The 22,568-nt window shown below is 34.7% G+C and overlaps 1 protein-coding gene across 4 annotated transcripts in view; it reads left to right on the top strand.

The window, feature by feature from the left end:
• The window catches only part of ANLN (anillin, actin binding protein), a 125,403-nt gene that overhangs the window by 85,329 nt on the left and 17,506 nt on the right, over window positions 1-22,568 (top strand). For all 4 annotated transcript variants that reach the window (XM_073238600.1, XM_036990528.2, XM_036990529.2 and 1 more), the window contains exons 3-16: window positions 122-439; window positions 4,573-4,958; window positions 6,105-6,327; window positions 8,253-8,443; window positions 8,713-8,820; window positions 12,692-12,812; window positions 16,595-16,705; window positions 17,336-17,577; window positions 18,275-18,420; window positions 18,717-18,864; window positions 19,477-19,612; window positions 20,216-20,398; window positions 21,684-21,813; window positions 22,440-22,488. In XM_073238600.1, the coding sequence (XP_073094701.1) occupies window positions 122-439; window positions 4,573-4,958; window positions 6,105-6,327; window positions 8,253-8,443; window positions 8,713-8,820; window positions 12,692-12,812; window positions 16,595-16,705; window positions 17,336-17,577; window positions 18,275-18,420; window positions 18,717-18,864; window positions 19,477-19,612; window positions 20,216-20,398; window positions 21,684-21,813; window positions 22,440-22,488 (2,492 nt within the window). The remainder of the gene's footprint in view (window positions 1-121; window positions 440-4,572; window positions 4,959-6,104; window positions 6,328-8,252; window positions 8,444-8,712; window positions 8,821-12,691; window positions 12,813-16,594; window positions 16,706-17,335; window positions 17,578-18,274; window positions 18,421-18,716; window positions 18,865-19,476; window positions 19,613-20,215; window positions 20,399-21,683; window positions 21,814-22,439; window positions 22,489-22,568) is intronic.

The following is a 22,568-nucleotide window of genomic DNA, read 5'->3' as shown; positions in this document are numbered from 1 at the left end:
AAAATCATTTAAAGGAATAGAGAAGCATGATGTTTTATTGATTTGTTGAGTATGTACTGCAAGTTTTTCATGCTGTGAGAATTACAGAAATTTGAACTATTTTTGTTCCTTTTTAATCTAGACAAACCTTGCACAAAACCATCACCATCAAAAAAATGCTGTTCTGACATTGCTGAAGTAGAAGTTTCTAACTTGGAAAATGAAAAACCAGTCGAGTCAAGGTCTGCAAATCGTTGCTCTCCAAGTCCTGTGACTCCTCAGGTACACCAACAAGCACCAGCTCCTGTCAGTGATCCTGTGGCTGACCAGGCACCACTGCTGGATGTGAGGAGAGGGCTGAACTCAAGACTGGAAGCAACTGCAGCCTCCTCAGTCAAAACGAGAATGCAAAAACTAGCAGAAAAGCGGCGCTGTTGGGATAACAATGATATTATGACAGGTATAAACTATATGGATGGTAGGGTCCTTAAATATGTTTCAGTAAGATTCAACTCGTTATGTTGAAAATTTTACGTGCCAGTTAATGCCTGAAAGGCAAATGCTTCTGTTTTATCCACACCCTGAATATCTGTCACTTGCAAATGATTTGTGTACCAATAGTATATTTATTAGTTAGTAGTTGTTCTTACTGAAGTAGAGGATGATGAGTTTCTTAGACTAGTTGACAAAAAAAGCCTGGCCTTGTGAGGAATTATCGTACATTTGCAATAAAAAATGATAGAGAACAAACTCTACTCTTGGTATTATTAGCATTGCTGACCTTCATCTCTATATTCCAGAAATCCTATTTCATGGATTCACTAATTAAACTTCAGTGACTAAGGTATGAGGTATGCAATTCTGTTCAGTAGGGGTGAGAGAAAACTTCAAGAACCATTTATTGAGCACCTGTTATACATATTATGCTACTGTGCTAGAAACCAGTCTTTGCCTGAGAGCGGATCAGTAATCATGCAGCAGTGTTATTTATTTTTGTGAGAAATTTTGTGTATTGCCTACCTTGTTACAAAAAAACTGAAGTAACTTACAAAAATACCTATATTACAAAACAAGAAAAATAAGGAAATCAGAGTGAAGAGAAGGAAAAACAAAGACATGGAAAGTAAAGTTAGTTTATTAAATACAGACCTTAAGGTCCTCCTCACTTGCTGGAGAGGTTTCTGAACTTGCTAGCAGCCAAAGAGCTAAAGCACTACCAGTTACACATTTAATGTTTATAAGATAAAAGCAGAACCATGGTTGGCACTAAGATGAGAGAAATTTCTTCCTTGGGTCCCCGAAGATGACTTTGTGGGAGTCATCTAGTAAAAGTATACGGTTTCTAAAGGTAGGCAGATGGACTGGCTCCAAGCTTAGTAGAAGCAGTTCTAACGCGAGGCAGCACAGTACAGGCGGACAGCTTGGTGGCACCTGGGCCCTACCCAAGGGAATGTTCCTCAAACTGTGATTTTCAGCCTGGCTCCTATGTATTGAGTCATTTGGCCCATTGGGTTGGAATCTCAGGAGTGCAGTAGAGCCCTGGGGTGGGCTTTGTCCTTTTTTTTTAAAGCTCTGGAGGTGATTCTGATGCATAGCCGGAACTGAGACCAAGTAATCTGAAGAAATGGATGGACTACATATTTTTCAGGCAGTCTTCCATAAACATCAATTTTTCAACTGAAATTTTGATAAGTATTAGACAGGAAAATGTTTAAGATTATCCTGTCTAGCAGTGATGATCATCTTAAGAGCAAACTTACTGTGTAAAGTACTAGACAGTCTAAATACTTTTTTTCCAGTATAGTAGAGCATGTAGTTCTCACAGCCATCTTACAACGTACATAGCACTTTTATGCTATAGAAGAGGAAACTGGGTTCAGAGAGGCTAAGAAACCTGCCCACAGTCAACAGCAAAAATTCAGACCCCAGTAGTTTGACCCTAGTAATCAATTCTTGCCTGCTGTGACCTAATATTTTTGGGTTTGTAACATTTTTGGGTGCAGATACTCCATGTTGTTAATTATACCTATTTATTTTAGTAGTGCGTGGGGCTAACCATGCTTTAATAATGCTTGAGATAGTTAGTAACCAGTAAAAATTTTGTTTCTGTTTTGTAGGAAATATCTATGGGCAGCAGTGTACAGATTTTCTTTTTTTTTTTTTTAAAGAGAGTTGTGATTTAATGCATGGTCAAAAGAACAACCAAGGCCCTAAACATTATAGAGCAGAAAACATTGCAGGAGTGATTTTGAACATTATGAAAGCAAATGCTAACAAATACCTATCTCAGCCTTGAAAAATCTCACTAATCTCATAGCCTGTCTAATTTTAAACATTGAAACTTGGGAATAAAGTGGGTATAATGAATGATTTAGTAAATGCTATCCAGGACTGTGGGTATAAACAGTTATATGTTTAAGGGGTTATATTGAAATATAATTTATCCAAAGTCTTTGTTTTTCTGACTGAGAATAGTTAGAAGAGCTAGAGGCCTATTAAGCGCATTCCTAAAACATGTGATTAAAACTGTCATCTGCTTAGAGGACAGTGCTTATTCTCAGGAGAATGATAGAAGTAGGAAAAAAGGTATTCTAGGGAAAGTGGTAGTCAGGGAAGCTTTTCTGGAGGAGGCAGAGGCAATTAACTGGACTTTGAGGGGCCCCTGGCTTTAGACTGTGGAGATATTCTGGCAGAAGCAACAAAATGTATAAAAGTCACATAATGGGTGTATAAAGAGTAGCTATTTCTGGTACAATTCATGTGGTAGAAAAGCAAGGGAGAAATTTGGAGAAAGCAGTGGGGTCCAGAGCATTTGGAATTTAACCTGGAGGTGATGGGAAGGTACTGTGAGAGTTTAAATATTCAAGTGTTTGAGAAAGATCACTCTGGCATCAGGATTGAGGAGGGATTGAATAGGGTAGAGATTTGAAGCAGAAAGACCAGCTAGAAGGCTAATGCTTTAATAATGCTTGAGATAGTTAGTAACCAGTAGAAATTTTGTTTCTGTTTTGTAGGAAGTATCTATGGGCATAATCCACGTGCATAATGATAAAGGCCTGTAGAAGTGAAGGGGAGAGGCTTTATCTGAGAGATTTAGGATGAAGAATATGTAGGGCTTGATGACTGGATGGTGAAGGATTAGGGAGAAGAGAGGAAGAGGCCATGATGAGGAGAGACATATTGGGGCAATTTTCACTGCAGATGTGTTATTTGGGTGCCTGTGGGATAGCCTAGTGGAGGTAGCTGGTAGTTATAAGGAGGTCATGAAGATAGAACTAGTAGAGGATGGTGTCACAGATGGAAATACAAGTTCTGCAAGGTGTACTGGCATCTAGTGATAACAGCAGAAGCAACATAGAGTGGTGGTGTAGGCAGAAGGTGGGTTGAAACGAGTTGAGTGGTGAGTGAATATTGTTCAGGGCAAGAGGGACAGTAGCTAATAGGGGGTGTATATTGATGGGACAAATTTGCTTATAATTTTAAGGGACTTGGGGCATATTTATGCACAGAGGAAAAAAAGTATGTAGAGAGGAAGAAAGGGTTATTTGGAGCAAGATCCCTGAGAAAGTTTTGGAAGATTAGAATTGAGAATTCTGGCAGGAATATAAACCTTTGATTATAGGAGGAATACTTCTTCCATTGACTGAGTTTGAGGAATACAAAATGCAATAAGTTTGACTTCTTTGTATACACTTTATTCATACTATTTATAGGCCTTCACAAGTTAAGTATTACTGTTTTGAGATCTCCAAATGAATTAACTGCAGAAAAACATTTAGCTTAACTTTGTGCCATCCAGTATTGTAGCCACCAGCCATATTTAGCCTTTACATTTTAAATTAATTAAAGTGAAAGGAAGTTTCTTAGTTGCCCTAACCACATTTCAGATGCTCGCTAGTCAGGTGTGTCTAGTGGTTACTATATATTTGATATCTATTCTGGATATAGAACATCTCGGTCGTGGCAAAGTTCTGTTGTACAGCACTGCTCAAGTCCCTTTTTCTTTTAAAGCATCTCAGTTGCCTACAAAACATCACTAGGACATCTTACCGATAATTAAAAAAAATTTTTTATCAAATATACATCACAGTGGTTCAATAGTCCACTCCTTTCCCCCTTGATAACCACTAATCACTTCTCAGTGCCTATGTGTCTAATGCTGTTTTGTTCCTTCTGTTTTGCTTTGTTTTTATATTCCAAAAATAAGTGAAATCATATGGTATTTGTCTTTCTCCACCTTGGTCAAGTCCGTTTTTAAAACAAAAAATAATCTTAAAGTATACAATGTTATAAGGCTAGGAACTAATTCTAAAAATATAACTGAAATGAATGATATTGTATAGCATTCATAATCCATCAAAAATTTGAAAAAAGGTATAACAAAGCATTTTTTTTTACTTGGATTAAATATCATCTAATTTGGAGAGATATTGTCAAATTTTAGCAGCTTGGTAGAGTCATGCTTATGAGAGCTTTTTACTAGTTCTTAAATCTGTTAACCTCATTTTAAAATTCTGAATTGGAGTGATCTGGTATTGCACATATATATAATTCTTGAACATGGGTTTAAACTTTTTCTAAAACTATTTTCAGATGATATACCCGAAAGCTCACTTAGCTCACCAATGCCATCAGAGGAAAGGGCTGCCTCCCCTCCCAAACCACCTCTTTCAGATGCCTCAGCAACTCCAGTAGGGAGAAGGGGCCGTCTGGCCAACCTTGCTGCAACTATCAGCTCCTGGGAAGATGACGTAAATTACTCATCTACAAAGCAGAATAGTGCACAAGAGCAGCCTGGTACCACTTGTTTATCCAAATTTTCCTCTGCAAGTGAAGCATCTGCTAGGATCAATAGCAGCAGTGTTAAGCAGGAAACTACATGCTGTTCCCAAAGGGATGGCGATGCCTCTTTGAATAAAGCTCCATCCTCAAGTGCTGTGGGTGCATCTTTCAATAATACTGCAATTTCCAGCTCTGTGGTAAGTAAATAAAATATTGCTCTTTGGGAACCTTTTTTCAATATGATTGATAATGTGCATATATTAGGTATGTATTTTATAACATACACATAGTATGCTTACATGTATTTTTAGAGTATTGGTTTCATAGATAGTAAAAATAATAAATTTGGTACTCTATATCAAGCTAAATTAACAGTTGATAACTAAGTTACACTAATTTAATACAATTTCAAAATATATAATGATGAAATGATGGAGCCTCTTAGTCATCAGGGAGAGCCCAGAAAATAATTTCCTCCATTAGAAATGCTTTATGTATGTGTATAAATATAAGATATCAGAGGTCTCTGAAAAGATATAAAAAAAGAAGTAAAGTAGTAGCTAAAGTTACCTTCAGAAGACAAATTGCTGAACAGGTTTGTTAAGGGTGGGTATGTTACTTTCACTGTATATTGTTTTGACATGTTTGAAAGTTTCACATTGCACAGTAATTATCTCAATAGTTTTAAAAACAACCTTAAAAAAATAACAACCAAAAATCATGCTATATTCCTGAGGCTTGTCTTTAGGTGTACAGTCAGGTTTGGGATTTAGACCTGTATTCAGTAGTTAGAAGTGTGGCTTTGGACAAATTACTTAATCTTGCAAAGCCTTATTTTTCCATCTGTAAAATGGGAAAGAAAGGGTTATTGGGAGGATTATATGAGATAGTGTGTATAAAGAACATAGCATATTGTTTGGCACATAGCACTTAATAATTTAATTAGCCGTCAATTACATTGATATGATTTTGTTACATTAGCATTGACTTAATTAAAATACAAAAAAAATGTTATTTTGTCTAATGCAGTTAAAAATTAATAAAAGTACTAGTGAGATAATATGAAATTGTTTTCCAAAATAGGCAGGAACCCTATCCCTTACATGAAATTACCCATTGATGTGTTATGCAGATTAAACTACACGTTGCAATTTAAATAATAGGATTTTCTAGGTTGATTTTTATTAAACCTTTCAAGTTGGTTTGATCTATTGGAGAGCAAGAATATTTTTTTAGTAAGTTTACATAAAGGTTATCAAGCAAGTAGGGTTTGAGTTACTTTGTTGTGGGACTACATTTAGGTATTATGAATTTTATTTACCTTAAGTGTTATCATGTTTCAGAAAACTACTTCTTCCCCAGTAAAATCTACTACATCCATCCCTGATGCTAAAAATTGTGAGGTACAAAATCTTGAGCTACTTCAAAAAACTGTTAGTCTTCTGAAAACAGAGGTTTTGAAACCAATTGGGAAGTCATCTGTATCCCAGACAGTTCAGCCTAAAGAAGAATTAAATAGAGAAATTTGTCTGCACTCTCAATCTAAAGACAAATCTACAATACCAGGTAATGTATTTTTTTACAAAATCTGAAATTATTCTATTTTCAGGGTGTCTGTTCTCAGCATTTTAAATATCCAGTTGTGAAAAAAATGGTTCAGTGCTGGTTTGCCTGGACAAATGGCAGAATGTTTCAACTGAGACTTCTTCAAATTCAGCTTTAATTTACTGAATGAATATTCATTAGTATAGAGTAGGCCAGTAACTGACAAAGTATTTACCCTGTCATATTTTTAACAATATAAACATTTTTTTCTAGAATGACTATTTTAGATACTTTCTTCTCTATTTTTTGATGCAAATAAAGCATATACAACTAGAAATCAGGGAAATTTTAAGAGCATAATGGAGAAACATTCTTGTAACTGAGTGTGCAGAGCAGTGCTTCTCAAACTTCTCTATGAAGGCATCCCCTTAGAGCAAAGGAAAGTGAATATGTATACAGAGCACTCTGCTTCTAGTTATTTCATATGTGTGTGTATTGTCTGTGAACGTCTACATATGAAAGTTCAAAATTACTATAGTAAACTGATGCTCCATAAATCCATATTTATTTTATCTAAGATAATTTTTATCTTCTTGCATAGTCCCACATGCTGTTGATTGAGAAACATAGGACTAAAATATATGGTTCAAATATTTGGTAATATAGTTAATTATATTCTTTTCATTGTAATTGATTTTGGAAAGACTGTTTCAATTTTAAATTTTAAGTTCTTGAAAGTACAATCTCTCTGGAAACTATTGTTCATCATAAGAAATAAGTAGAGAGATGAGAGTGGGGAATCCTTTAGTTATGGAGCAAGTAGAAACCAGCAGTCAGTTGCTAGATGAACCAAAATGGCAACTGGAAACAATAGCAAAATCCCCACACAAAATAGTCCAGTTACTCCCAATTTTCTAAATATTTAATGGCATAGATAAGGAACATTCTTTCTATTATCCCTGGCTACTGGATATACCCAGAATGCATTACTGGGTCCTCAGAGATATTTAATTTACATGGTTTTTTTGTATTCCTAATAGACTCTGGTTTGAGATATGGAATTAAGTAGTTATAAGTGACATGTGATGTCTTTGAACTATGGTCATGGATTCAATTTTTTCCTTCACCTGTTTTTACAAATAAAGTTTTATTGGAGCACAGCCATGCCCACTTATTTACATATTCTCTGTGGCTGCTTTCATGCTTCAGTGCAATATTGAATAGTTGCTGCAGCAGCCACATGGCGTGCAAAGTCCAAAATATTTACTATCTGGCCTTTTATGGGAAAATGTTTGCTAATTATCAGTATAGATGAACTTCCTTTTATATAGTACAACCCTAACATTTTCATGATGGAAGCAATATATATCCCATTCATTCTGCTTCAAATATACCTCATACTGTTTCAAATAATATGTTTTAAAACTTTGTAAAATGAAGATATCCTTTGATCAAATAAATAATCCCTAATTTTCCTTTTGAGAGAAAAAGGATTTAATCTCTGGATTTTCATGTTTGACTTTCTAAAAGTAAAAATGAATTGTGCTATAGAAATATAAGTAGATGTATAGGTTATCATGGCCAGGAACTTGGTAGGTAGGGTATATTAATAAATAATACAGTCAATTTCCACTCATTTAGGTTCTGACTATTTAGTTTAAAGGTTTTTTAATTCCCATTGTCCTCTCACTCTACCTTTTAAAAATTCTTCATTTTTTTTTAAGAACTAAATCCTATAAATAAATTTTAGGACAGAATTAAATAGAATAGTATGGTAAAAAAAAAATTTATTTTAAATTATTTTCATATTGTTTACTTCCTGAATGAATATTCCTCGTAGAATTAAAGCATTTTGGAGATGTACGAGATTTAAGAATTTTTTCTATAGAAATCATAATTGTTATTTGTTCTGAATAGCCTCCAAAAAAGGTGTGTGTTTTCTGTAGGGGGAGCAGGAATTAAGCCTTTCCTGGAACGCTTTGGAGAGCGTTGTCAAGAACACAGCAAAGAAAGCCCAGCTCGTAGCACACCCCATAGAACCCCCGTTATCACTCCAAATACAAAAGCCATTCAAGAAAGATTATTCAAGCAAAATACATCTTCATCTACTACCCATTTAGCACAACAGCTCAAGCAGGTATGGCTTATGACTTTTTACATTATTCATTACATGAAACTAGAAATTAAATTGTGAATTCTGATATCAGACTTTTTGACTGAGATAAATAGGATCTTGAGTCACTGTATCACTTATTTCAAATTAGAAATATTGAAGTTTAGTATTCCATGTGTATTTTTAATTTTTTTATCTTGAAACTGAAGACAAGCAAAGTTTAGTACTGTTTGGATATTATTCTTAAACATACTATTGGCTCTTGTGTAAAATAGAGCTTTTGATTGTTTTAGGAACGTGAAAAAGAACTAGCATGTCTTCGTGGCCGATTTGACAAGGGCAATTTATGGAGTGCTGGAAAAGGCGAAAACTCAAGAAGCAAACAACTAGAAAGCAAACAGGTAATATAAACAAATGTAAAAGTGAACTTCATACCAAAGTAATGTTGGCATCTAAGTTGTAGTTCTGTATTGTAAAATAATCCTTTATATACCTTCCTGTTCCAATGAACTATATCCCTTTCCATTCATAAACTCCTCAGATATTCATACCTCTGCTTTTCTCTTGTGATATTTTTCCATTTAGCGGAACTCTTTACCATATTTACTGATGACATACTTAAAATCGAATTTTAAATAATTACTCTTATCATTTGATTGATTTCAGATTCTACACAGATGCTAGTTCTAAATGTTTTTCAGAATCTACTTTTCTCATTAATGATTGTATACCTCTCCCCAAATGCCATACTTGACTATTCATAATCCTTTTTAGTTACCAAATATCTCCTACATTTCTCTTTATTCCTATATTACCTCTTGTCAAATTTCATTAATAAGCCTTTAACAAAATCCCTACTTGTGAATGTAAACTGTATGTTTCGTTTCAGTTACATGCCTACTGTGTATAAAATACTGTGTTAAGAGATACTTTTAAGCTAAAAATAATATAATTATATTTAAAGTGGATACCAGTAGAAACAGAACAACACATTTATCCAGTATTCTTTGAGAAAGACCTATTTGATTTTTTTTTTATCATTTCTCTTGTTTAACAAATCATGTTGCCCAGCGTTCTGATCTCAACCCTTTTTTCTCTCACTTGCCCTGGGATCTCTCTTTCCTGTTCTCATATCTAGCTTCAGCTGTGCACAGAAATGTTAAGATGCTCAGCTATGCTGTGCTCACCTCTCTCCTGAACTGTAGGCCTGGTTGGCTAGTAGGGCTCTCTGTGCTGTCGTATATTCCTAATGTAGTCCCTGTCTTGTCTTGGAGTCTTACTCTATACCCTGTCATCTGACAATATCTGGGAGCCCTTCCTTGGCTTTTCCTTTTATTGCTCTGTCTTCGCACCTCCTGCCCCTAGTGCACATGTACATAAACACACACAGCCACTGATACATTTTCTAAATATGTCACCAAGCTTCCTCATCTTCTTCATTTTCCTCTACCATTATTTTTTGTATTTCTTCTTCTTTGAAAGAAAGGGCTTGTTCTTGATAGAAACAGTTAGAGCAGAGTGGTGGTGGTGGAATGGCAATAGTCATGGGGGAAGAGCAGTGCCAATGAATGTAGGCATTCCTCAGAAGTTTGGTTCTTAAAGGGTAGGGAGAAAGGAGGTAGGTGGTTGCTGGAAAGGGATGAGGAAGTGAAGTATGGCTTGTATTTGTGGTTTTTTTTGGTTTGGTTTGGTTTATTTTTGAGGAGACTTAGGTCAGTTTTAGTATTGAAAGTAAGAGGTTGACTGTAGAGGATAAAGAGGTGATGATTGATGGGATGGGGTAAATCTTTGAGGAGGTAAGAGTCAGTGAACTCCAGAGCTCAGTGAGAGGAAAGTAGGACAGTTTCCTGGTGTGATAAAAAAGAAGGAAGTGTTGGGTAGTTTTAGAGCTATGGTGACAGAAAACAGGTAGACTTCCTGTTTGACTGTTTCTGTTTTGTTCATTCTTAGGGAAAGAGAGGTGACAGGTTTAATGCTCTCTGGAGGATGGCAGAGAGAGCTCAGTTGGAAAGAGAAGGACTAAAGGGTAGTTTTAAGATTCAGGTGGGGTATAAGATAATACATTTAAAGTAAAACCAAGCTTGCAGTTAGGGTTTTTTTCTCTAGATATGTCCAAAGGGCCCGGTTGTACACATGGAGAAGTTGGGTTGTTCCAGTGTTGGGGTTTTGCCAGACAGGAGGAATGGAAATACAGTTGAAGTGAGGGAATTGAAGATACTGGTATGGTAAGCTAGTGATTGAAATGGAGGGTCATGATGTCTAACTTGGATGGAGATGTGAGAAAATAGGTAGGAGCAACAGGAAGAAAAGCATCAAATGACCAGAGGTCTGTGTGAGGTGAGAGAACAGGGTCTGCTATGGTCTGGTCAGGTAAGAAAGCTAGAGATTGGAGGTGTTGTTAAAGTGAAATATTTGAATATAGGATTTCAGGTGATAGCTGAATTGGAGTGGTGGGGAAGATCTTTGGAGTTGAAGTGTTTCGGCAACCGAGGGGCCAAGATGTTGTCTGGAAAGTACTTGTGGCTGCTGATATCACCCAGATGGTGTCTAGTGAGATGTGAGATGTGAGATGGGGAATGGAGTATGACTGGATGGCATGAGCCTCAAAGGAGCAGGAGCTTTTAGAAGAGGACTTCTAAGAGCATGGAAGTATTTTTAGAGACTGGAGAGGAGGCTGTCCCTCATGTTGTAAGGGTTTAGAGGAGTGAACCACTTTTCTTACATAGGGTAGTAGGTTAAGTCTCTCTTCACAAGAGAACCAGCCTTCTATTCGGGCAAGAATATTTGATGAGGAGAATAAGGATATAGGAAAGTTTGTTTATCAGGGAAGGGGATTGGACACATTAAAGGGTTTTTGGAGAACATGAGGCAGAGGAGTTTGACTTAGGGGAGAGGAAGCACAGAACAGCATGCAGATGGGAGACTAAGGGAGAAGACAGAAATAGTGAAGTTATTACAATAGTTAATATTTATTGAATGTGTATAATATGCCAGGCCTCTCTGGTGGGTAATTTTAAGTATGCATTGTATCATTTAATCCTCCCAATAACACGGAAAGTTAAGTAATAATGTAATTCCCCTTTTTCTGGGTGAAGGACTAAGACTTCAAGAGGTAAGTCACTTGTCCAAGAATGACATAGCTGGTAAGTTAAGTGGTGAAACCAAGGATTCTAACCAGACCTCCTGGCTCCAGAACCTTCTCCTTTAACTGCTGTATTTGTTCTTGGGCTATGATCCAAAGTAAAAGGATGGGGTTCTTAGTGAGTTCATTTGGCATTCTGTTTTCAAAGTTATGAGTTAAGCCTTTCAGAATGAATGTAGTTGCTTTCCATTCCCACTATAGTCATTCTTTCATTTACTCAACAAATATTTGAGCGCCTACTGTATACAAAGCACAAAAGCTTTTTACTTTCAAGATACATTCAGTCCCTTCTTCTCACTTCTGAAGTGCACTTTCCCTGCCTTGTTTCTCTCCTTAGATTTCTTGCCTACCCTTAAAATAGTCTGCAGCACAACATTTGATAGTTTGTACATCAAAAGCTTCTTCTAACTTGAGAGATAATTTAATCTAGAGTAAGAATAGTTGGGTTTGTAAATTGGCCCTGCCAGTTATTAGCTGTGTGTACAAGTTACTTAACTCCTCTGTGTCTGTTTTCTTGTCTATAAAATGTAAATAATAATGCCTAACTTAATATAGTTTTGGGGAGCATTATGTGCTACAGTAATGTAAAGTGCTTAGAAAGGTGACAGGCACATACTGAGCTCTGTTAAATATTAGCTGCTGTTATTCTTATTTGATTATTTCTACTATTGCTTTAATCGTAGTCATTTCAAAAACAATAAACGTTTCTCTTCCATAGCCTTATAAATGGTTTAAGAAGACTCAGATGAGGGAATTTTTTTCCTTCTCTCTTCTTTGTTCTGGATCTATTTTGTCTTTCTTTGTTTCTTTGCATTTTACCTTCTGTGTAACTGTTAAGTGGAATCCTGATGTAGGAACTGTCACTAGATTTTATAGGTATAGGATGAAATAACATGGGGGAATTGTTTTTCCCATGTGTGGCTTTCACTTAAATTAGTTAATCTAAAACTATACTCTGCTGAAAATTTCCATTCTCTGTTATTGCTTCCTAGTCTCTAAAAAAAAATATTTTTTTTGGAGGAATGTTATATAGAATAAGGAATCTTGCTTGTTTCATTTAATAACATGTAAAAAAGAGAAAATCCATAGTTTTGAGAGAGAAAATTTATCTCTTCATTTGCTTTTTGCAGGAAATTCATTGTCAGAACACTCCCCTCCAAAAAATTGTCTCAAATACTCCATCACTTCCAGTAACAGAAAAGGTGACAGAAAATCAGACACCCGCAAAGCCTTCCAGTACAGAACCTACAGGTCAGCATTTTCTATTTCCACCTCACTTAAAATGTGGCTTTCATTCTACCATAGTTTCGGAAATTGTATTGGAAATAAATGCTGCTCTTCAGTAAAAAGATAGATTAATTTGTTCATTTCCTCTCACTTTTTCATTTCTAGCCATGCAATATGCTTCTTTCCAGAGTGAGAATTTACACTCTGGGAGAGAATATAAATTACTGTAAGTTTTCTTGGAGAAAAATTCAGTAATATTTGTTGAATTTTAAATTGTGCATGCTCTTTAATTCATCTTCTCTGCAAGTGTTTCTGTAAGTTGAATTCTTAAAACTAGTGTGCAAAGATATATGGACAAAGATTAATTATAGCACTATGTGTAATAGTAATAACATTTAAATGGCCTAAATACCATGTGTAGACTTTAAATTGTGCTAAATCCATTTAATCAAATATTATATAGCTGCTTAAAATAATAAGATAGCTTTGTATGTAATGACATTTAGTATATCATAGATATTTGAGTTTTTTTTTTAATTGTGGTGAAAAACACATTAATAAAATTTACCATCTTAACAATTTTGAGTGCACAGTTCGGTAGTGTTGAATATATTCACATTGTTATGGAACAGATTTCCAGAACTTTTTGATCTTCCAAAAACTCCAAACAGCTCCTCTTTCCTCAGCCCTTGGTAGTCACCATTCTATTTTCTGTTTTTGTGAATTTGACTGCTTTAGATACCCTGTATAAGTAGAATCATACAATATTTGTCTTTTCGTGTGTAGCTCATTCATTTTCACATAACATCATCGAGCTTCATCTGTGTTTACAACGTGTGATTGGATTTCCTTCCTTTTCGAGGCTGAATAAATATTCCATTGTGTGTATATATATATACACACCACATTTTGCTTACTCATTATCTGTCAATGGATATATATGTCGCTTCTACCTCTTTTTTTTTCTTAATTTTTTATTAAGGTATGATTGATGTACATTCTTATGAAGGTTTCACATGAGAAAACAATGTGGTTACTACATTTACCCATATTATCAAGTCCCCACCCATACCCCAATGCAGTCACTGTCCATCAGTGCAGCAAGATGCCACAGATCCACTATATGCCTTCTCTGTGCTACACTGTTCTCCCTGTGATCCCCCACACCATGTGTACTAAACATAAAACCCCTCAATCCCCTTCTCCCTCCCTCCCCACCTGCCCCTTTGGTAACCACTAGTTCATTCTTGGAGTCTCTGAGTCTGCTGCCATTTTGTTCCTTCAGTTTTGCTTCATTGTTATACTCCACAAATGAGGGAAATCATTTGGCATTTGTCTTTCTCTTCCTGTCCTCCAGCTCCATCCATGTTGTTGCAAATGGTAGGATTTGTTTTTTTCTTATGGCTGAGTAATATCCCATTGTGTATATGTACTACATCTTCTTTATCCATTCATCTTCTGATGGACACTTAGGTTGCTTCCATATCTTGGCTATTGTAAAAAGTGCTGCAGTAAACATAGGGGTACATATGTCTTTTTGAATCTGAGAAGTTGTATTCTTTGGTTATATTCCAAGGAGTGGGATTCACGGGTCAAATGGTATTTCTATTTTTAGTTTTTTTTGAGGAATCTCCATATTGCTTTCCACAACAGTTGAACTAGCTTACATTCCCACCAGCAGTGTAGGAGGGTTCCCCTTTCTTCGCTTCCTTGCCAGCATTTGTTGTTCTTAGTCTTTTCAATGCTGGCCATCCTTACTGATGTAAGGTGATACGTCATTGTGGTTTTAATTTGCATTTCCCTAATGATTAGTGATGCGAAGCATCTTTTCATGTGTCTGTTGGCCATCTGAATTTTTTCTTTGGAGAACTGTCTCTTCATTATCTTCTGCCCATTTGTTAATTGGGTAATTTGCTTTTTGGGTGTTGAGGCATCTAAGTTCTTTATATATTTTGAGTGTTAACCCCTTGTCGGATATGTCATTTACAAATATATTCTCCCATACTGTAGGATGCCTTTTTGTTCTGTTGATGATGTCCTTTGCCATACAGAAACTTTTTAGTTTGATGTAGTCCCATGAGTTCATTTTTGCTTTTGTTTCCCTTGTTTGAGGAGATGCGTTCAGGAAGAAGTTGCTCATGCTTATATTCAGGAGATGTTTGCCTCTCTCTTCTACCTGTCATGGATAAATAGTGTTGCCATGAACAGAGGTGTGCAGATATCTCTCTGAGACCCTGCTCTCAGTTCTTCTGGATATATATCCAGAAGTGGGATTGGTAGATCATATAATAGATCTATTTGTAATATTTTGAGGAACCATCATACTGTTTTCCATAGTAGTCGTACCATTTTACAATCTCACCAACAGTGCACAAGGGTTCCATTTTCTCCATATCCTTAGCAACACTTGTTACTTTCTTGATAGTAGCCATAGTTTTTTTTATAGTAGCCATCCTAATGGCTATGATGATAGATCATTGTGATTTTCATTTCCATTTCTCTTATGATTAGTGATGTTGAGCATCTTTTCATATGCTTGTTGTCCGTTTGTATACCATCTTTGGAGAAATATTTGTTCAAGACCTTTGCCCATTTTTTGATCAGATTACTTGATTTTTGTTATGAGTTGTAGGAGTTCTTTATATATTCCAAGTATTAACCCCTAATTAGATACATGATTTGCAAATATTTTCTCCCATTCCATAGGTTGCCTTTTCTACTCTGTTGATTGTGTCCTTTGAGACACAAAGTTTTTAAGTTTGTTTTAGTCCCATTTGTTTATTTTACTTTTGTTGCCTGTGCTTTTGGTGTCATACTCAAGAAATCCTCACCAAATCCAATGTCATGGAGCTTTTCCTCAAAGTTTCCTTCTAGGATTTTATAGTTTTGAGTATTACATTTAGGTCTCTAATCCATTTTGAGTTAATTTTGTAGTACATAGTATCAGATAAGAGTCCAAATTCATTCTTTTGCATGTGGATATCTACTTTTTTTGAAGAGACTGTTCTTTCCCCCATTGAATCATCTTGGCAGCCTTATCAAAGATGATATGACCATGTATGTGAGATCGGTGTCAGTGTATAAAAGTGCAACTGACTTTTGTATGTTGCTTTTGTGTTCTTTATCTTCCCTGAAATTAGTAGTGACAGTTTTTTTGAGAGATCTTTAGTTTTTCATATATAAGATCATGCCATTTATGAACAGATAATTTTACTTTTTTTCAAATTTGGATTTGAAATTTCTTTTTTGTTTCTTTTTCTTGCCTATTTCTTGCCTATCTCACTAGGTCTTTCGAAGCTATGTTGAATAGAAGTGGTGAGAGTGGGCATCCTTGTATTGTTCCTGATCTTAGAGGAAAAGCTTTCAGTCTCTCACTATTGGGTATAATGTTAGCTGTGAGCTTTTCATATACAGCCTTCACTATGTTGAGGTAGAGTTTCCTTTGATTGCTAGCTTGTTAAATATTTTTATCAAGATTTTTTTTAAAAAGTGGAAAACAAATTGCTGAACAACATGTCTAATGTAATCACTTTCTGATAAAACAAAAGAATATACACATGTGTATACATAAGGGGAAAACTGGAAGAAAAAATAATAACCTGGTAATATTGGTGTGCCCTTTCTCTTTGCGGGGAGGAAGAAATGGGAAAGTTAAGAGAGGACAGGTATCTTGGCGGATTCTTTACTCATTTCTAGATCCAAAATGCATAGTTTTATAATCTGAAAAAAGATACATAAGATTTCTTAACTGAAAAATTCTAGGTTCTTATATATATTAATATGGCTTTTCTTAAAAATTTTTTTAGGTTTTATTGAATGTGAAATGACAAAATCTAGTCCTTTGAAAATAACATTGTTTTTAGAAGAAGAGAAATCTTTAAAAGTAACAGCAGAACCAAAGGCTGAGCCGCAGACTGGTTGGTTTTATTTCTTATTTCTTATTAACTCTGAGCACACTATAAGGAATAATGTATTGGTAAAAGCATGTATTAAAATATGCAGTGTTCTATATATCAAAATCTCTTGTCATTTTATAATACTCTCTCTCTTTTTTTAAACTGGGAAATATTCTAGCATCCACAAAGATATAGTACGTTAACAGTTATCTTCATGTCACAGACTCCTGTGAAAATCTGATTAAGGCTATTGCTCACTTTCATGGACAAAGTAAATGTGCTGCCCTTCCACAATTTTCATATACTGTTAGAGGAGTTAGTGGTCCTTGAAAATTATTTTTGAACACTGCCCTAAGTAATATTAATAATTTCCTATTATGGACTGACATGTGAAAGGGCAGCTCTCAACAATAGAGTTATTTGAAAGAACATTTTGTGTCAGTCTGAAGCTTTTGGCTATTACCTTGCAGTTTGAGTTCTTACTTAATATTCTTTCTTAAACCCAAAGCACTGAATCAGATTTTGATAGCTCCAACCTAAATTGCTCTCCTGTTTGTTTATTTAGTAAGCATATGAATGTTAGGTCTTCTGCTGTCCCTTTAATTCTTAAAGGTCTTAATCACAGTATCCACCTATTAAAATATTTTTCAGGATTAGTACGTGAAATTGAGATGAGTGTGGATGATGAAGATGATATCAATAGTTCAAAAGTAATTAATGACATCTTCAGTGATGTCCTAGAGGAAGGTGAACTGGGTGTGGGCAAGAGCCAAGAGGAGATGGATCAAGCAGCAGCAGAAAGCAGCAATGAAGAACAGGAGGATGCACTGAATATCTCCTCAATGTCATTACTTGCCCCATTAGCACAGACAGTTGGTGTGGTAAGTCCAGAGGTAAGAAAAGACTAGATGTAAACAGGCCTTGGACATGGACTAAGTAGTATTAGAAACCCATTTAGTTTTAGTTTGTACATGGGGATTTGGCAAAGCTGGTGTCAGTTATCTTAAGAAAGAACTTAAACTCTTTCTTCATGGTTTCCCTTTGGCCTTAGATAAAATCCAAACTGTAAAAAGGTTTAAAAGGCCAGACATTTGGGTGCAGATCCTGGCTATGTCTTTTAGTGACAGTTTATTTAACCTCTTTGCCAGTTCTCTTGTCTGGCAAGAGACAAATGAGGTTCTCATATATTCAAATGAGGTTAAAAATAGTACCTATATCATGGGATTGATGTAAATATTAAATCATTAGTGTATTAGTATTTAGCACCAGACAGATAACTAACATTTATTGACAGCTCATTAATGTTGTTGGCTAGCACCCTAAATTGAATAACTACATCTCTGTTTGGAAATTGATTCAATTAGAAATATTTTTTAAAAGAGTTACAAATACAGGTTTTAGCTGCCTTTGAACTTTTATTCATTTATTTTTTAGGAACTTCTTTAGTTTGCCTTGTTTTTTATGGTGAATGACTTAACTTATTGGATGTTTATTTCCTAATAATAGGGGATAATTCATTAAATTCCTCAGAATTATCATTTAAAATGAATGTCACCCATAAAATCTAATACCTGATGTGCTTCACTGCAGGGCTTAGTTTCCTCACCTAGACTGGAATTGAAAGACACCAATGTAAGCAATGAAAGTCCAAAGCCAGGAAAATTCCAGAGAACCCGTGTCCCTCGAGCTGAGTCTGGTGATAGCATTTGTTCTGAAGATCGTGATCTTCCTTATAGGTAAGAACATTTTTTAAGACATTCATGGAGTCTAAGGATTTCATGAGACTAAGGATCATGGTATAGACTGGTATAACAAGTTGTGTTCTGTAATTATAATGTTATTAATAATTCATCTGTATAAAATTTTGGAATTATTTGTGTCAGCATCTTTCACTAAATGGCATTTTCCATTCTGGTGATGTGTTCTGCTGGTACATTTCAATATCAATATCAAATTCTGCTTATATGTTCAATCAAGGATATTGCTCAATGTGTTGATGGATTTTTAATAGAGTGTACCTTATTTCCTGAAGCATTGATGCATATAGATCTCAAAGATTCAAAGAAACAGAGCGTCCTTCAATAAAGCAGGTGATTGTACGGAAGGAGGATGTTACTTCAAAATTGGATGACAAAAAGAATGCCTTTCCTTATCAAGTTAATATCAAACAGAAAATGCAGGTATGTACATCTGTGGAAGGGAGATTTGGAACGTTTCCTGTGCTGCACTGTGAGCTCTTTGCAGACAAGGGCCCCACCTTACACATGTCTGTACCCTGAGTGACTAGAAGAGTGTCTGGCCCATAAGAGCTCAGTAAATCACTTTGCAAAATCAGTGTAATTTGAGAAAGTGCTCTTTATTGGAAAAGTTGGAAGCCTGTTTAATATTGCTGAAATATTTATTTTTAAACATGTTTATCATAAATATCCTTAAAGTATAACTATAAATTAGATGATGGTGAAGCCTGAAGTTTATTCTGCTCAAAGTTTATTCTGCTCTAAGTTCTTTTACCCCTAAGGAAAGCATTTAAAACACATGTAATTTAAATAAAATGGGTAAGTATGAGTTGAAAGTTTTTATAATCAAGAATGCTTATAGTTTAATTATTATAGCATGTTAAATGTTTTTGGCACATAGTCAAGAAACTTCAATAGTGAAACAGTAACATTTTGACTTTCCTCTCTCGAAACTTGGGAAATTATTCAATTGGATTAGTTAGAATTACAGTTTAAGTAAAGTGAAAATGGTGATTTACAAATATGAGTTTTTTCTCCTTTCATTGGTTTTATTAGGAACTCAATAATGAAATAAATTTGCAGCAGACAGTGATCTATCAAGCTAGCCAGGCTCTTAATTGCTGCTTTGATGAAGAGCATGGAAAAGGGTCACTAGAGGAAGCTGAAGCAGAAAGACTTCTTTTAATTGCAAGTATGTGTGATGTACCTGAAATAACTTCAGCAAAATTTCAAACCAGGGAAAACTCATTTTATCTAGTATATTTAGGAATCTCTAAATTTAAAGAAAGTGCTTCTTTTGTTTCAGTTGATCAGCTTTTTTGTTGGTTTCTTACAAGATTTGTGAAACTGAACATGTAAAATAAAAGGTAGTGTCTATGAATAGTGAAAGAAACTGGAATTCATTTGAAGAAATGTAGCTGTGAATAGTATGCCAAGAATGAAAATATGAATATATTTATATATATTCAAATACACACATACATACACACACACACTGTATCTATCCATAGCTATATATGGCTAAAGTATGTGAATTTCGGTGTGTGTGTATGGATGACAGGGCATGTTAGGGTGGATCAATTATACCATACGAGAAAACTGCCCAAAGTTGAAGTATTTAGTCACCAGAACTTGATAAACTTGTGATCAATCAAGGTTTTACCCAATTACCCACCATCTGTTTGTATTTTTTTTTTGGTCTTATTTACAATTGCCATATCAGTGAGAATTGGTCTCATTTATGAATAGTTGCAAATTTAATATTTGTATTATTAACTTGCATATTTTTATGTAGCTGAGAAAAGAATACTTTTGATTGATGAATTGAATAAATTAAAGAATGAAGTGCCTCAGAAGAAGAATAAGGCTGGTCCCGTATCCCAGAGTGAATTTGTCGCATCCAAAGGATCAGTTACTTTGTCAGAAATACGCTTGCCTCTAAAAGCAGATTTTGTCTGCAGTACAGTTCAGAAACCAGGTAAGGTAATTTTTATTTGTATCACTTCTAGATCACATGTTAAACTATGAACCTTACCTAGATTAGCATTGTGCAGTGGGACAAATAGAGCATGAAGATGCAAAACTTGTATTCTTGGGCCTCTAGTTCCTTTTTGAAGATATTTCTCTAAAAATAACCAAAGGAAAATTTCATATATGAGGTTACTTATCCACACAATAACAGACATGGCTGTAACTGAAAGTAAGGCTTGATAATTTTTAACATAAGATATTTCCTAAGATGAGTTATCTGACAGAGCAGATCATTCCACTTTCATTAATCAAGTTTATTGTAGGAAGTTTTGTCACATTTGAAAGAACTTATTTTACTTCATTCTATTTAAAATTCATCCCATGATAGAAATTTGTTATATAAATCTTGAATAACTGGTTGAGGTGGTGAAGACCACCACAGTAGATACTTCTATTGAAATTTTATTCCCTTTGTCACTCTAGATTGAGTAAGTAAACTTTTCTAAACATGTATTCTACTAAAAATCATATGTAATAAAGAGGGTAAGGGAGAATAGGATAACTGGATCTGAAAACAGAGCAGGGCAGTTGAATCAAGCTTAATAAAATAAAAGTTTTGTTAAATATTGGATAAGTTTTTTTAAGGTTCTTTCAAATTTTTAATTGTGTAGAACATTTTCTTTGAGGGAAAAGAGGGCTAGACATAGATGAGAAGTGAATTTGAGGTACAGGGAGAATAAAGAGTGGAGATCTTTAAAAGGCTGAGTATTATTGTAGAACTGAGGTAATTTAGGTTCTAATTCTTGCTCTTGTCTAGGGTGGAGTGGAGTGAGGATAGAAATGATTATTTAGTATGTACCTTATGGTATGTGGTTATTTAATGACAAACAGTTAATGTTTTTTTTAGAATCTGTCTCTGGGTAACTTCCATCGAAATATAGTATTTTAATCTCAGTTTTGATAACAAACCATACTTTACCCTTTTGGGGTGTAGTCTCTTCACTAAAGAATTAGAGGTTGATATGCAAAAGTTGAAATCAGCAAAAATTAAGGCATTTAGAGTGAAGTTATTTCAATTCACTTACTAGAAAGAGAGGATGATGTGTATTTCAGAATTATGACTGTTTCTGTCTTCTTTAGCTTTCTATGTCTGGAAAGTTGGTTTTATTAATTTTTAAATAAATTTTATGTAGTTTAGTTGCAGCATTTCTTTATTCCTTGGTCTTCCACAATGCTGGTGGCTAAATGTGATTTTGTTTGTGCATATTATATAATGTGATTATTTCTTGCAGATGCAGCAAATTACTTTTTCTTAATTATACTCAAGGCAGGAGGAGCTGAAAATATGGTAGCCACACCATTAGCAAGTACTTCAAATTCTCTTAATGGCGATGCTCTGACATTCACTACTACATTTACTCTGTAAGTAAATTAGGCTTCTGATGGTTCAAATACATTTTTCTTTTAATAGAGTTAGTATAGTTGAAGCATACAGGTGGCATTTATAATCTTTGAAATATAGTGTGTTCATTCTTTTTATATGGACACATAATAATTTGTTGGTTTTAATCTTTTATATTTCTTATCTTTCCATTGAGTAACACATTTGTTCCATGTGACCTATATAATATAGGTATTTATTATTTTTGAGTGTTTATATATAAATGTATGTATATGTATATAAATCTGGAGCATAATTTTGTTATGTGCTTTAATCTTATAATGTGCTTAATATTCAAACTCAAAGAAAAGCCATTTATATGTAGCATCAGATTTATTTTGAAACTAGTCAAAATCCAGTTAGAAAAAAAATTACTTATTGAAGATCTTGAGTTGTAAAATGCTGAAGAAAATATTTGACTTGCATTATAAGAAAAAGGAGACCATTCTCACCAATTTTTATATTCCTTAATGGTTTGCAATTGTTGTCTTTCATTAAAAATACAGTGAATTCCTTTACTCTCAGAGTAACAAAATTTCTGGCATCATTTTTAATGGCTTATGTTGATGTTTTTCTTACAGTTTTACTTACTGTCTTATTTTTCCAGGCAAGATGTGTCCAATGACTTTGAAATAAATATTGAAGTTTACAGTTTGGTAAGCTCTTAAAGCTTTCTAAAATAACTAATAATATATTTTTCTTAAAGATGTCAGATTTTAAACTAATGATGCTTTGG

Source organism: Manis javanica, chromosome 6, assembly GCF_040802235.1.
Source record: "Manis javanica isolate MJ-LG chromosome 6, MJ_LKY, whole genome shotgun sequence".
In the NCBI taxonomy this organism is placed as follows: Eukaryota; Metazoa; Chordata; class Mammalia; order Pholidota; family Manidae; genus Manis; species Manis javanica.
Note: the sequence above shows the minus strand (reverse complement) of the source record. Positions and strands in the feature narration are given on the sequence as shown.